This window comes from Maylandia zebra, linkage group LG20 (genome assembly GCF_041146795.1).
Source record: "Maylandia zebra isolate NMK-2024a linkage group LG20, Mzebra_GT3a, whole genome shotgun sequence".
NCBI lineage: Eukaryota > Metazoa > Chordata > Actinopteri > Cichliformes > Cichlidae > Maylandia > Maylandia zebra.
In genome coordinates, this window is record NC_135186.1 from 24,421,605 (window position 1) to 24,435,830 (window position 14,226).

A 14,226-nucleotide genomic window follows, 5' to 3' on the forward strand; every position below is an offset into this window, starting at 1 on the left:
ATACCTGTTTTGCCTTGTTTAGTACTGCAATGCTTCGTGATACTTTGGAATGAATATATCTTACGTGAGCTCTCCAGTTAAGTTTTTCATCTATTATTACCCCCAGAAATTTGTTTTCACTGACTCTTTCAATATCAACACCATTTATTTGAATCTTTGCATTTGTATTTAAACTACTATTTCCAAATAACATCAGTTTTTAGATTTATTCAAATGTAATGATAATTTGTTTTTATCAAGCCAGAACTTCACTTTACTTATTTCATTAGTCATATCCTCCAATAAATTCTGCAGATCATCACCAGAGCAAAAAAATGTTTGTATCATCAGCAAAGAGAACCATTTTTAATACTTTGGACACTTTACAGATGTCGTTAATGTACAAGTTGAAGAATTTTGGACCCAAAACTGACCCTTGGGGTACACCACAAGCAATGTCCATACATAAGGAGCAACCACCATTTATTTTCACAAACTGCTTTCTGTCACTTAAATAACTCCGGACCCAATTTAAAACTACCCCTCTGACACCATAACGTTCCAGTTTTCTTATTAATATATCATGATCTATAGTGTCAAATGCCTTTGTCAAGTCTATGAATAACCCGTGGGGTCAAAATGATCATGAGAACGGTGAGCAAAGATCCCAGAACCACACGGGGGGACCTGGTGAATGACCTGCAGAGAGCTGGGACCAAAGTAACAAAGGTCACCATCAGTAACACACTACAACGGCAGGGAATCAAATCCCGCAGTGCCAGACGTGTTCCGCTGCTGAAGCCAGTGCATGTCCAGGCCCGTCTGAAGTTTGCCAGAGAGCACATGGATGATACAGCAGAGGATTGGGAGAATGTCATGTGGTCAGATGAAACCAAAGTAGAACTTTTTGGTATAAACTCAACTCGTCGTGTTTGGAGGAAGAAGAATACTGAGTTGCATCCCAAGAACACCATACCTACTGTGAAGCATGGGGGTGGAAACATTATGCTATGGGGCTGTTTTTCTGCCAAGGGGACAGGACGACTGATCCGTGTTAAGGACAGAATGAATGGGGCCATGTATCGTGAGATTTTGAGCCAAAACCTCCTTCCATCAGTGAGAACTTTGAAGATGAAACGAGGCTGGGTCTTCCAACATGACAATGATCCAAAACACACCGCCCGGGCAACAAAGGAGTGGCTCCGTAAGAAGCATTTGAAAGTCCTGGAGTGGCCTAGCCAGTCTCCAGACCTCAACCCCATAGAAAATCTGTGGCGGGAGTTGAAAGTCCGTGTTGCTCGGCGACAGCCCCAAAACATCACTGCTCTCGAGAAGATCTGCATGGAGGAATGGGCCAAAATACCAGCTACTGTGTGTGCAAACCTGGTAAAGACTTATAGTAAACGTTTGACCTCTGTTATTGCCAACAAAGGTTATGTTACAAAGTATTGAGTTGTATTTTTGTTATTGACCAAATACTTATTTTCCACCCTGATTTACGAATAAATTCTTTACAAATCCTACCATGTGGATTCATGGATTTTTTTTTTTCACATTCTGTGTCTCACAGTTGACGTGTACCTCTGGTGCAAATTACTGACCTCTGTCATCATTTTAGGTGGGGGAACTTGCACAATCGGTGGCTGACTAAATACTTTTTTGCCCCACTGTAGATAGCCAACAGCACCACAATGTAAGAGAATTCAGTTGTTCAGGCTTAATATTTGATTTATTCTTAACTATTTAATTGCATATCACTTCTCAGCTCTAGCCCCCTCTTTGAATTTCACAGCGAAACTTCAAATCAGGATTCTTCATCTTCTTCTTGTAGTCTTCATCAAACTGCTCATTCTGAGCCACAGTGAAGTGGTTCTTCCAGTCACCAACTTTTCCTGGAGAAGGAGAACATTCAAAGTATTTGATTATCCTAATAATAAACTGAACATATATTGGTGCCTATACTGAGAAAAAACTAAAATTTCCCAGCAGGCAGTTGTACCTTTTCTCATAAAAGGAGAAACCTCGTGGTTCAGCTTGCGAGCTGTGGAATAGTTGGTCATCTTGTTTTGCTTCATGCTGTCAAACGTCACACTGGCTCTGATTCTTTCCTTCTCTTCAGCTGATGGAGACAAACCAAGGAAGGAACACAGTCGGTCTATTTCTTTTTCATAGTCCTGTTCACATAAATGAAAATATGAATGAGTTTAAAAGAGATGTTTCATCTCTAAATTTTATTAATTTTTCTTCTTTTGGTCTGTAGTAAATTTGGTGTAAGAATCTCTCCTTGGGAGATATTAGGATTTTACAGACTTCTCTTTCAATATGTGACAATTTTGATTTTGATTTTTTTTTTTTATGCATCTTAAAATTTTAAACCTTCGAGATTAACAAAAAAACACAGATTTCATTTATGAGTTTCTTTATTTTCTATGAATTTTCAAATTGAAGATGTCAAATTTGATCTTTTTTTTCTTAATTATTAGTAATGATGGCAATGAATAAATGCTCACTTGTAGCTGGTTAATGTTTAACTGATACTACATCTACAAGGTTTACTACAAACCATTGATCAATCACAGTCCACAGAGCCACAGGCTATTACCTCAGGCCAAAAACTGAAAAAAATGCACCATTACCAAAGAGGCAAATTTCATTAACTGGCTATTTTGCACCGTTATGCATGTGTGCATGTGTTGTGATAAAATAATGTCCTCTTTATTTGAAGTTTATGTATCAGAAACAGATAATGAGCACTACATTTCTTTGACATTTCTTCCTTTCTTCCTCCACTGTATTTGATATCTGGGTGGGCAGCAGAACACCACCAGGTCATCTTCACCTCAGTGATGGTAATCAGACTTTCATTGTTAGAATTCTGCACTTAGTTTCCTATGAATCAATATTGTGTTCTCTCTGCTGTAGCCACTTCATTCCTCATCTGGATTCCTATTCTATGCTCTGTCTGGGACTTTGAGGATTTCTGTCCTGCCTTCAGTCCCATCAATACCTGTAATCTGTAAAAGGACTTACTGGAGCTGGAACACTCACCTGCTTGCTAGAAGGATCTTGCTGGAAAGGATGTGTAGCAGGTGAGGATGATTAAGTATCGGTATCGAGATGGAACTGTACTAACAAATAAAGATTGTGTGTGGAAAAGTGTAAGGAGTTCTCCGAGGAGTTGATGAACGAAGAATATGAGAGGTAGCGGACAGATGGAAAACAGGTAGTGAATCAGGAAGTTCAGAGGATTAGTGAGGAGGAAGCAAGAACTGCTATGAAGAGTGAAAATGTGGTTGATGCAGATGACATAACTGTCAGTCGGCACACGTTAGCCAAACTCGGTGCTGTACCTCAATCAAATCTTCATAGAACATGTAGTGAAAATCTGAATAAGTTTGCTTCTTCTCCCACCAGCCGTTCACATGGTCATACCACGATCCATAAACCCCTGCAGACACAGAACAACACACAAAGGAACGTTAACATGGGAAATATAATGATATTATTTTTCCTTTACAACAGAACTCACTCTTTCCCTCCATGAAGTCCTGCAGAAATGTGCTCCAGTCTCCTGGTTCTGGCAGGGCACTGTTCATGCGGTTAAAGTGGAAATAGGACACTACACTGTCTTTTGCATTGCGGGCCATATAAACCACCTACAGAAAGAGGCAAAACTAAATTATGCTCTGTGGGTTTCATAAATCCCATGTCTCTATTTCTACAGGTTTGCATGATTTTTACCCTGCAGCGCTGCTCCCAGAAGGACTTTGGTACAAACTGGACTGGTAGATGAGTTTTAATGAGACGAGGAGTGGTGGGAAGCTTGTCTGCCAAATCGGTACCTGAGTAAGGTAGAGATAAGAAGGAATCATTTGCAATCAAGCTTGTCTGCCAAGTCTTTCCCTAAATGATAAGAAGGAGTAACTTGTAACTGTTAAAATGCAATGATTGGCTTTTTTATTATAGCATAGATCAACAACATTAATTACTACACATTATACTATACTACCTTATACTACATTATATTATAACTAACTCTGACAAAACGTGTCACAAAATGATGGCATGCAAGCAAAACAGATGTCAGACAAAAAGACTGAACCTATTTCAAACATTTTTGGAATATTTTTCTGTCTGAACAGTTCTAATGATACCTTAATGTACAAGTACACCAAAGTGAAACTAACTTTTGGTTCTGACTTAATACAAATATGGCTAATTGAAGGTGGTCACAAGATTCAACCTAAAGGTTGAGAAGGTACAGAAATCTCCAGGAAGGGCACTCTTTCATGAAGAGGGATGGATGTCTGATGATCTGGATCCATGTTCTCAAAATACAGAAGATCTATGATGTAAGAGATCCATGTGGTTCCTGAGGTTGAAACAGATAGATGCATATTGTTCAGTGGGATACCAAACTATGAAGATATAAGCTCCATAACCCAAATTAAGACACTCAGCATCATTTTTGTATTTTTCAGGTCAACACTGAACTCGTGGATGCATAGTGTTTAGTGGGAATCCTATGAACTCAGACACCAACATTAAAATTATTTTTTAACAAAAAAAGTTATTTTATAATTAGATAAGCTCCACACTCTTGCACACACCACATCAGTACCTGCTTTAGGGTACGTAGAGATAAGAATATCATCTGGTCTTGCTTTGAAGTTCTGTATGTTGTCCCAGTTGTCAGTGATGACGTTGAGCATGGAGACTCCATGGAAGTCAAACATTTCTGGTCGACGTGGCACCTCCATCTGTAAGACTGATTATTTTAAAAGTCTTTCATGTTTTCTCCAGTCCTAAAAAACGATGAAATTGCAAACTGGATGTTTCATGATGGTTGATGGCTGTGATTCAGTTTGTAGGGATAGATTTTATAGGGACGCCCTCTTTTGGTCACACCTGCTGTCCTGTTGTCAGGGTTTAAGGCAGGTTGACCGGTGGTTCTTTTCCTCACAGGTCTAAAGAATTGATATACATATCATGACATCTGTTGGGGCTCATCTTGTCCTTTTTGTTTGGCATTGCAGTGTTGCTGGTCTGCACACCTAATCAGTCAGACTGTCAGGATGCTGAATTCTCTCCCTGCTCTGTCCCTCTCCAGTCTGACACACACAGAACTACAGACCTGCATCCACCTCTCCCCTCTTAACCCTGCCCACCCCCAGACTTATAAAACTCTCAACCTCCACAATCGCCCCTCACTGACTCCCCCACCCCACTTGCACACGAACTCTTGCCCACAAGCACTCTGACTGTGCTGGACACTGTTTTGTATTGTATTGTGTCGTACATAAGACTTATTTTAATCTTTATATTGTTTTAGTGTACACCGAGGGCTGTGGGAGCATTGAAACTTCAAATTCCTGTGTATGACCTGTGCATATGGTTTTTGACAATAAAGCTGACTGTTATGATGTTTTGATACCACGGTAAGCATTTACAGGATATTGTTTTATACAGGAAAACTGTTACTCAATAAGGCCAATCTACTAGTTGTTTTTCTCTTTCTCTGTGACCCAAGAATTAATGTGAGACTCACAAGCTGGTACCTCAAGGTCGAAAACACCACAGAGATGAGACCACTTCTTTACTCCCATCCTCCCTTTTCTTTATCTCCTGGAAAAGGCTCGTTAAAGGCTAGGTGGTTTGTTTCAGAATTCACTGATGAAAGAACTCTGTATTCTATGTCTAGGAGTGTATTTTGCTGGGATGATCATAAATTGTAGCTGAACTGATAAACTACACAGGATACTTCTTTGCTCAGAAGGCAGGAAGACGTTTCCTTATTTGGTCTGTACCGGTTTGAACTGGGAAAGCTGACACACGAACCTTTTTTCATCTATATAAACTGCTGTGTATCAAATAAACCTTTGAGTCGATTGGGAAGGCAACCTAAAGCAGTCTCTGTTTTCTTGTTCTCCCAAGCTGCTCCCGAGCTCGTACTAACACGCTGAATGGCATACCTGAGTGTTACTTTAAATAATTAGGAATCTTAGAAGGAAAGGACAGAACTCTGCTTATCGCTCACGCCACGGAGGAAACCCGGGAAGGCAATTTCCTTCAATCTTGGTGTCAGAAGTGGGATTGCTGACAGAAGGTAAATATGCGTCTTTCATATTTATATAAAGACCTATTATACCTCTCTCAGTGATCGATCCATAAAAAAAACGGGATATGCTGACGAAGTTTCACTTAGTGATCCAGAGAGATACACTGACTGACTTCCTCAGTCCCCGAATAAAGTAAATTAACCCTTGTGTGGTGTTGGTGGACCCGCTAGAGTTGTGGCTTTCCAAATTAACACTATCAAACAATTTTATGTTAAATTACTATGAATTAATGTGCTTCTCGTTTTTCTTTTATATAAAATGTTATAAATAAATCAGTTATAATCAAGTGGAAAGACACAACACATTTATACGTTAAAAAAAAAAATAATAATAATAATAATTAATTGTTTAATTTTTCTTTTAAAAAAAACAAAAAAAAACAAAAACAAAAACAAAAAAAAACACGGGTCTCAAGGGTTAAAAGCAGTAAATTAAAAGCAGAAAGACACAGGGAGTTGCCTGTTGTTTTGCGAGGAGTTGCTCGCTAAGTGAGAGTTGCTCACACAAACAAAAATTGCTAGCAATAAATTTAAAGTGACCTCAGCTGTGCCGCAGCGAAAATACTAACCTAAATCCTCCTAGCGTGTAAACCCCTCTGGAAATCACTGAACATGGGTCAGAATAATTCAAAGACCACAGACAGGTCCGATAAAAAATCTAAAGTACCTGTAAAACCAAAAATTAATAAAATACAAAATAAAGTCTCAAATAACGGCTCAGTATAACTCCCATTTCCGGTTACGTGTAACCTACGTCCGCGAATCGGTGAAGACGTCCATGATCACGTATCCAGAACATGCGGAAGTGCTTATGTGACTGACTTTGTTTACAACTTAAGAAGTTCAATGCATTCTAATTTCTTTTCGGAGCCTTATCCCGAACGATTATCGCCAGAAAACAGGTCAGTAGAAATGTTGAATATCATTTGTGATAAGAAAAGTAGTCTGCTTAAAAAGTCCTGTAGAAAATATATGATAGAATGCCGCGACGTGATGCATCAAATGTTACCGCTATGGACAAAAGGAGGGTAAATAATGACAAAGTCGCCGATTTCTTTAAGAATCTAAAGAAATTCCTGCTAACAATGTCCAGAGACAAAAGTGACTTAAATGCAGTAACTATGTGTAAACAGAAGCCTGATGAATCTATCCTAGTATTCATAAAACGCTTTATGCACTGTTGGACAAGCTAGAGGTGCAAATTCAGCTCAGTTTTCCAGCAGCCGCAGACACCCAAGGCAAAAATGAATTTGTGTATTTCATTTAACATAAAGGGTGAAATGTTTGCTGACACTGATAACAGCTTATGTTTTCTCTGCCCTATGTACCGACATGATGGAGAAGGAACATCCTCTGTGTCAGCTGGACCCTCAGCAGAGAATGAACTCAACATCCTTTTTGTCCGGTACTCTATGTCACACACTGTGCCAAAAAAAACGTGTACAGACGCCACTAACAGGTAATCCCATGACTGGGAGCCACACTTTTGTTTCTCTCACACTGTTCAACAACATGATAACTGCTCACACAAGTGAAGGTCAAACAGTGATTTTGTCACATAACTCAGACATAGTTTATGACATAACTACACCATGTCGTCACATAGATCTAACCTACCCTATCCACTGTACTATTTCTGCACTTATGTTGCCAGCTGAATACCAGAATATGACATTATGGTCAAAAAGTGAGAATGATATAGGATTTATTGACTGTACACTTTATCACGTACACCTATTAAAACACAACAAGCAGTATATGTCAAGCAGCATCCCCTCTCCACGGAAAAAGCCGCAGCCCTAGATGTCATGATAGGAGATTTATTGACTACAGGAGTAATAAAGCCCACACTCCTGTCAATCCTGTGCCAAAGCCTAACAAACCTGGCGTATGGCGTTTCATACAAGACTTAAGGCAAATTAATGCAGTCAACATTCCTCTGCCACCTCTCGTTTCAGATGTTCACAGCATATTGACATGCATTGCATACACATTTTACCGTGGTGGATTTATGCTCCACTCCTTTTTCTCAGTACCTGTGACACACAGCCGTTATTTGCATTCACACATAGAAATAAGCAGTACACTTGGACTCGTTTGCCCCAAGGCATGATAGACAGCTCTGCTGCTTTCTCAATGGTGCTTCACTCCTCCAGGGCTGCACCCTGATCCACATGTGGATGACCTCCTCCTCTGTGCTGAAAGTGAAAAACTATGTCAAACTGCTACACACATGCTTCTCCAGCACCTCCAAAAGACTGGCCACAAAGCATATGCAAAGAAAATGCAGTACTGTCAGACTTCTGTTCAATATTTGGGATTCACACTGTCTCACGGAAAACGTTCCATGACTGCAGACAGGGTCAAAGCTGTGACCTCCGTCCCTCGTCCCACTACACAGAAGGAAATGTTGTCCTTCCTGAGCATGGTGAACTATTGCAGACAGTGGATACCAGACTGTTCTTTTCATGACCACATTCTGCGTGACTGTTGTAAAAAAAAAAAGACAAGCCTCCTCGAATACTGTGGTCCACAGAAATGACTGCCTCTTTCAATGCATTACAGGGAGTGCTGACCTCCGCCACTCAAAGGTGCTGCCTGAATTGTTCAGGAATGCCGGCCTGCCTGAGGGCAGTAGCAGCTTGCTCTATCATGATAAGGGACTGCGGGAAGCTCACACTCTCACATGACACTATTCTACACACCAATCACCAGGTCACGACCATTGTAGCAAACATAACTAAACAACATATGCAAATCTCACTATAAAAGCGAGCAGCACACCTGATTCGCCAGCACATTTATTGATCCTATGCTGTGTTCTTGTGACCGACAGGATGGCTCAGACAGGCTTGATGTTCATGACTGCATGACACGTATACAGGAATCCACAGCACCACGTCCAGATTTAGAGCAAACACCTATCTCAGACTCAGCCACGGTTTATGTGGACGGGTCCTGTTCAAGGCCGAATGACAACTCATTTCTTTGTGGCTATTCAGTGGTAACAGTGCCTGACATCATACTAGAGGCTCACTCATTACCATTTCACTCAGCACAAAAAGCAGAGCTCATGGCTTTAATACGCGCCTGTGAGCTACATTTGGATAAGCATGTGACGATTTACACAGACAGCCGCTATGCATTTGGCGTTGTGCATGACTTTGGCACATTGTGGAGACAGAGAGGATTTAGATCTGCTGATGGAAAATAAATTGCTAAATTGTGATTTTGTTCAAAGACTTTTTCAGGCTATACAGCTACCATCGGCCGTTGCAGTTGTAAAAACGAAAGGACACAGTACAGCTGACACAGACGAAGCAACAGGTAATGCCTTAGCAGACGTGACAGCCAAGGCTGCAGCTGCATCACAGCTCCCACCTCCACAGGAAGTATTATCTGTGCCCCTACAGCTGCCACTTGTTACACTCCCAGACTATTTAGAAACAAATGTTGATTTAAAATTCATACAAGAGCAAGCCTCTGCATAGAATAATGACTGTACCTTAGATGACAGAGATGGCTTATACAAAATCTTAAGGGTTTGATTGCCCTCCCATATTCCCTGATGCCAGTCCTTGCCCGACATTTTCACTGTGTGAGTCATGTCGGACAAAGAGGGGTAATAGGGGCAATAAAATCAAGATTTGTAATTGAGAAAACATCACATGCAGTAAAAAGCATATTAGCAACCTGTCTAACATGTGCGCGAACTAATGTAGGAAAATCAAAAGCGAAACATCAGCATTTACCACAACCAGATTTTCCATTTCATACATTACAAATTGATTTTACACAAATGCCAGCGCAAGGAAGTATCAAGTACTTACTGGTAATAGTGGATCAATTTAGTAAATGAGTAGAAGCTTATCCAACATCAAAAGAAACTGCAGAAGTAGTCTGTCAAAAGTTGAGCAATGAAATAATACCCAGATTCGGAATACCTCACCAGATTAACAGTGATAGAGGATCTTCATTCACATTAGAAGTATTCAAAAGTGTGCTAAAACTTTAATGACCTGGGTCAAATTACTTCCTCAAGTCCTCTGTGAGATTGGAATGACTCAGTCTGCAGTAACCAAATTATCTCCATTTGAAATAAGACTATTTCCAACACCATGGTCAGCTTCCAGAGGGGCACCGCTAGTAGAAGGTGATGTATATTGCATTGTCCACTGATGTTCACAACCTGGTAGAAAAACTGAATAATAACTATCAGAAAGTTTGTCTCTCTCAGCTTTTCCCCTCCACAGTTCCACCAGTGGAGACAAGGAGACGCATGTTGGAGAAGCCACTAAAACCAAGGACACTCTGGGAGGCCGCGTGTTCCAGCCCCCAGGCTTTACTGGCAGTGACGAAGAACCAGCATCCTCACAGACGGACAACCTCAGTGGATTCATGCCAGCAGGGTTAAGACCAGCCCAATCGGACCATCTCAGGCGTCGGATCAAGCAGACGACATCTCCGGCGAGCCAGCGCCCGGAACTAGAGCAAATAAACACACACGGGTAGATGACATCTCAGGCGAGCCAGCGCCCGGATCCAAAAGTTACATACACACAATCACTGATTAACACACAACGTCTGAAAGAACAACAACAAGGTACTCAAACATCCAGCAGGAACAGAAAGCCAAAAGTACCACATGATGTCTAACCTGATAAAGCCAGACTCATTTCATCCTGATAATGGAGAAAATGAAATGCCCATTGTCATCATACGACGCTTATTCAATGTCTCTCGAACCTGGGACCAGGCCAGGAGACAACTGAAGAACTGTTTTTCTTATATACTTTCTTATATATTTAGGTTATTTATCATATCTATCGCATTAACCTTAGGATTTCTCTTTGCTATTTTGTATTGTAAACTGCAACCATGTTCACATTTCTGCAGGTCATATTTTGCTGACTATACCTCATGCTCCATTTTGCAAGACACCTACTTAATGCACTCCTCACGTTCCCTAAAATCAGTAAATAGCAACATAGACGCCACTAATAAACCATTTTATGCACCCTCTAGAACAGGAGCTAACGCCTGGTATGAAAATGCCAGAACAGCCGCTCGTGATTTAGGAAACAGTAACTGTTATGTCTGTTCAAAGGCTAATCCAGAACAGGTAATAGTAGGATACCCCATATCCGGTTTCCCCCTCACTGAGGGACTAGAGAAAATCAGCGGAAATAATGCTCTCTTTAAAGACGCTTTACAGTTGACTCTGAGCCCTCTCGACTGCTTACTTAGACACACACACACACACCAACTAACCCTGAGACTCCATTAGGCGAATTATTGAAGTTATCTAATGACACCGCAGGGACCTGCGCCCCAATGAAACGCCCCAAGAATAGGTTAAAACCCTCACTGCCCTTAGGACAGATCCCTCTCCATTTTAATACTAGTATGATATGTCTGCGCAGACTAAAGTTAACTGGCCCAGACACACACATAGATTATACAAAGGATAACTACACATTTTTCTCTGACTCCCCAGGTGCACGCTGTAATGAGACATGGCTAGCTGTCTCTGTGGCTGAAGTTGTATCATATCTGGAGGAACACACACACAGTTCAAGTTCGAGCAGAGACTCGATCATTGTTCCCCCAGAGGGTGTCTTAAATGATACTGACTGGGGGGAGTTAGTTAAATCACACATGGTCACGCGCCTGACCAGACCAATCCCACGTGCTTATTGGTTGTGCAATAATACTCTTAGATTAGCTTTACCTGTTAATTGGACCGGTACCTGTGGTCTAGTAACCGTTGATGTATGCTGTACTTTCATTCCCAATAATACCGCCCCTAACGGTTCATTCACACAAGCTATGAATAAACTTGAAGCATTGCAGATAGAACTAATTGCCAATACAGGTCACGGTCAGTGGCTACATAAGTGGCTACAGGACACGTTTGGGAGATGGAAGAAACTAATTGTAGCCTTTGTAACCGTTGCAGCATGTTTTTGATGATTATTGTCTGTTGTGTGGTACCCTGTGTACGTTCAATGATAACCCGTATAGCTACTGGTACAGCTACTTCAATGTATTTGCAATTGGCACAAATTGACCCAGATTATGTGTCAGATGTCATCAATGATGATCCTGATGTATGTATTGAGCATTAGATTGTGAATTACTCGATTGTCAAAGAAGAGAATGACGTTTTCTTCTTTTTCTTTTCTTCTTTTTAAGATTTTGATATTAAGCTCACTCGAAGGACTAGTTACATTTATGATTTGTTTCACATTTATGATTTGTTTCACGTTTATGATTTATCTTTATATTATGTTATTACATTCTGTCTTTATACTATGTTATCATTACATGATAAAAGGGGAGAACTGTTATGATGTTTTGATACCACGGTAAGCATTTACAGGATATTGTTTTATACAGGAAAACTGTTACTCAATAAGGCCAATCTACTAGTTGTTTTTCTCTTTCTCTGTGACCCAAGAATTAATGTGAGACTCACAAGCTGGTACCTCAAGGTCGAAAACACCACAGAGATGAGACCACTTCTTTACTCCCATCCTCCCTTTTCTTTATCTCCTGGAAAAGGCTCGTTAAAGGCTAGGTGGTTTGTTTCAGAATTCACTGATGAAAGAACTCTGTATTCTATGTCTAGGAGTGTATTTTGCTGGGATGATCATAAATTGTAGCTGAACTGATAAACTACACAGGATACTTCTTTGCTCAGAAGGCAGGAAGACGTTTCCTTATTTGGTCTGTACCGGTTTGAACTGGGAAAGCTGACACACGAACCTTTTTTCATCTATATAAACTGCTGTGTATCAAATAAACCTTTGAGTCGATTGGGAAGGCAACCTAAAGCAGTCTCTGTTTTCTTGTTCTCCCAAGCTGCTCCCGAGCTCGTACTAACACGCTGAATGGCATACCTGAGTGTTACTTTAAATAATTAGGAATCTTAGAAGGAAAGGACAGAACTCTGCTTATCGCTCACGCCACGGAGGAAACCCGGGAAGGCAATTTCCTTCACTGACTTTGATGTAAATTTTTAGAAATGTAGTTCAAAGTTCATTTGAATTGCTTCATTCAAGTAAGTGCAAAAACAGTCAGCTGCCAGTACGAAAAGGATGACTAATTACGACATGTGCACTGCAGCATTGGTAGAATCTGTAAACACCAAAATTACAACATTTCACCTCCATCACTCTGATTCAGACACACAGTAACATTTACTGAATGTATTTTAAACAGAACATGTTTAATTCCTTTACAAATGTTTGTAAAGTAAAAACACATTAGATTGTTGGTAACACAAGATTATGAAGCTTACTTACCTTCTAGGATCACTCCTACCAACTGACATACATGATTTTAATCTTACAGAGAATGTGATGATTTTATGGATAATTAAAGTCAGTCATATATCCACAAACACAAGCTGAAAGTCAGTGATGCTGCTCGGTTTGCAGTCCTGAATATCACGGCACAAGCAGGATTCACTGGACTGTTAATGTTAGCTATGTTATATTGCTGCCTCTGTTCGGTGATGTCGAGCCAAACGGACTTTAACGTGTGTTTGAACGAGCTGACGGTTCACTCGTTAAGCTGAAAGAAAGATGCTTTAATCACAGGAGTCACACATGTGTCCACTGTACCATCTGGGAACTCTTGTTTAGCACTCGTAATAACACAAACACTAAATCCTCCTGTTTGTAGCAGTGTATACACCTGAGACTGTCACCTGTCTGTCTGTCCTGCACTCTCTCTCCTTTTCTTTCTCTCTGATTGTGTAATAAAAGGACGAACATGTGTTTATAAGTCACACTTGAGTTTGAATCCTGCAGCTTATCACACATTTGATTTCCATGTGTGACAACTGCAAGTGTCCAGAGTGAGGACAGTGAGGACCCACTGCTGCACATCATCTGTGAGGCTTTGCAACCCCTGATGATCCACCAGGACAAACTCAGCAGTGTGTGAGGAAGAGGAGGAGGAAGAGCCAGCAGCAGCTGACAGATGGAGAGAATAGACAGACTGTTCCCTGTTTGTGAAGGACTGCTAGAAAAGTTTAAAATAACTAATTGTCTGTCCTGAATCAGTCTTATTAGGTGATGTTAAAATAATTTTATAATTCCAGTGTTTTCAGTGTGGGAGAA

At 40.6% G+C, this 14,226-nt stretch overlaps 1 protein-coding gene across 1 annotated transcript; it reads right to left on the bottom strand.

Annotated features, from left to right (window-relative positions):
- Window positions 1–216: 216 nt before the first annotated feature.
- Window positions 217–13,436, bottom strand: LOC105940414 (cytosolic sulfotransferase 3). Its single transcript, XM_012917799.4, has 8 exons — window positions 13,405–13,436; window positions 4,601–4,739; window positions 4,223–4,351; window positions 3,721–3,821; window positions 3,509–3,635; window positions 3,330–3,427; window positions 1,979–2,153; window positions 217–1,871 (listed from the first exon to the last, which is right to left on the bottom strand). Exons 2-8 carry the CDS (start codon window positions 4,737–4,739, stop codon window positions 1,747–1,749), a joined length of 894 nt encoding a protein of 297 aa, XP_012773253.3. The 5' UTR covers window positions 13,405–13,436; the 3' UTR covers window positions 217–1,746.
- Between the last annotated feature and the right edge of the window lie 790 nt (window positions 13,437–14,226).